The sequence below is a fragment of the Pteropus vampyrus genome, unplaced genomic scaffold (genome assembly GCF_000151845.1).
Source record: "Pteropus vampyrus isolate Shadow unplaced genomic scaffold, Pvam_2.0 Scaffold464, whole genome shotgun sequence".
NCBI classification, from domain to species: Eukaryota; Metazoa; Chordata; class Mammalia; order Chiroptera; family Pteropodidae; genus Pteropus; species Pteropus vampyrus.
In genome coordinates, this window is record NW_011889245.1 from 195,972 (window position 1) to 197,223 (window position 1,252).

Sequence of the window (1,252 nt, forward strand, 5' to 3'; positions counted from 1 at the left end):
GTTAACTGTGCCTACGTCATCGATTCCCTGGAGAGCGCGCACCTATGGTGGTTCGTTCCCGTCCGTCCGTTTCAGGTTTTCACTGTGAATGTGTCACTGAAGGGAATGGCAAAGGCGACATGTTGGACTTGTAATATCTAAGTAGGAAAATGACGGCGACGTTTGGAGAGACGAGGCCACTCCCCTGCGTCACGCGCTCTTTTCCTCCCCCGCTCAGGTCTCCTCAGGACTCGGGCAGGGAGGGCTCACTTTCCACGGCAACGTGCACGGCCGAGACTTCGGGAGGTTCAAGCTGGAGAGGCAAGGTAAGCAGCACTCGCCCCGCGTTCACGGCGCTGTCCGGTGGGCCTTGTCACCGCGCCCGGGCCTGACGGACACCAGAGGAACCGTGAGCCCAAGAAACGGGAGAGACTAACCTGCTGCAGTGCATGGGAAATACAAAACAGAAACGCTCTTTTCAGTAGCAAAGGAGGCAGCGTGAAGCCGGGAAAGTGTAAGAAACATGCCCATGCGGAATTTCTGTCCTGCTCTCCAGCGACATGTTAAAAGTGCGGGGGAAAAAAGTAAGGCCGCAACTCAAAGAATTAAGCAAACCGTATTACCCTAAGAAAAGGGTAAGTGACAGTCATTAGACGTGGCCGGCAAGCAATGAGAAGAGCTTCAATTCCAAAACTACGTGCTCTGGACGCACAGATAGATCACTGTTAGTTACCGAAATGTCAGAGATTTTTTTTAACTTACTGAGGTGACATCGGTTAATAAAATTATATAGGTTTTTAAGTATGCAGGTCCATAATACACAATCTGTATATCGCATAGTGTGCGTTCATCACCCAAAGTCAAAGGCCTATTTCTACCGTCCACCCCAAATCATTTCTTAAAAACCTTTAACATTTTAAAAATGTCAAAGCTTTTAAATGTCAGAGGGTTTTTAAAAGTGATCTGGGCTGCATGGTAGAAACGGGCACTGGGGCTTCTGTCTGGGTGGACGCGCGTATAATCTGGCAATACTCTCTTCATAGTTTTATCTCTGGAAGTTTTAATCAGACAAATGTGAAAATTGTTCCTTGCCTGTTCAGGTATGTCTAAAAGAGGACTGTTTTTAATAGATGAAATTAGAAATACTCTCTACATTCATCCAACACATCTATCCTAAAGAAATTGCTTAAATGAACACTTATTTGCTGTGTATTAAATAGAAAACAATTTAATTTTTATATTTATTAAAGGAATGAGGATTACATATTGAGGT

The 1,252-nt window shown here is 45.2% G+C and overlaps 1 protein-coding gene across 1 annotated transcript in view; it reads left to right on the top strand.

The window, feature by feature from the left end:
• Positions 1-1,252, top strand: part of LOC105306913 (CUB and sushi domain-containing protein 1-like) — a 185,200-nt gene that overhangs the window by 174,526 nt on the left and 9,422 nt on the right. Inside the window, exon 45 of the mRNA XM_023524454.1 lies at positions 218-305. Coding sequence (XP_023380222.1) covers positions 218-305 — 88 coding nt within the window. The remainder of the gene's footprint in view (positions 1-217; positions 306-1,252) is intronic.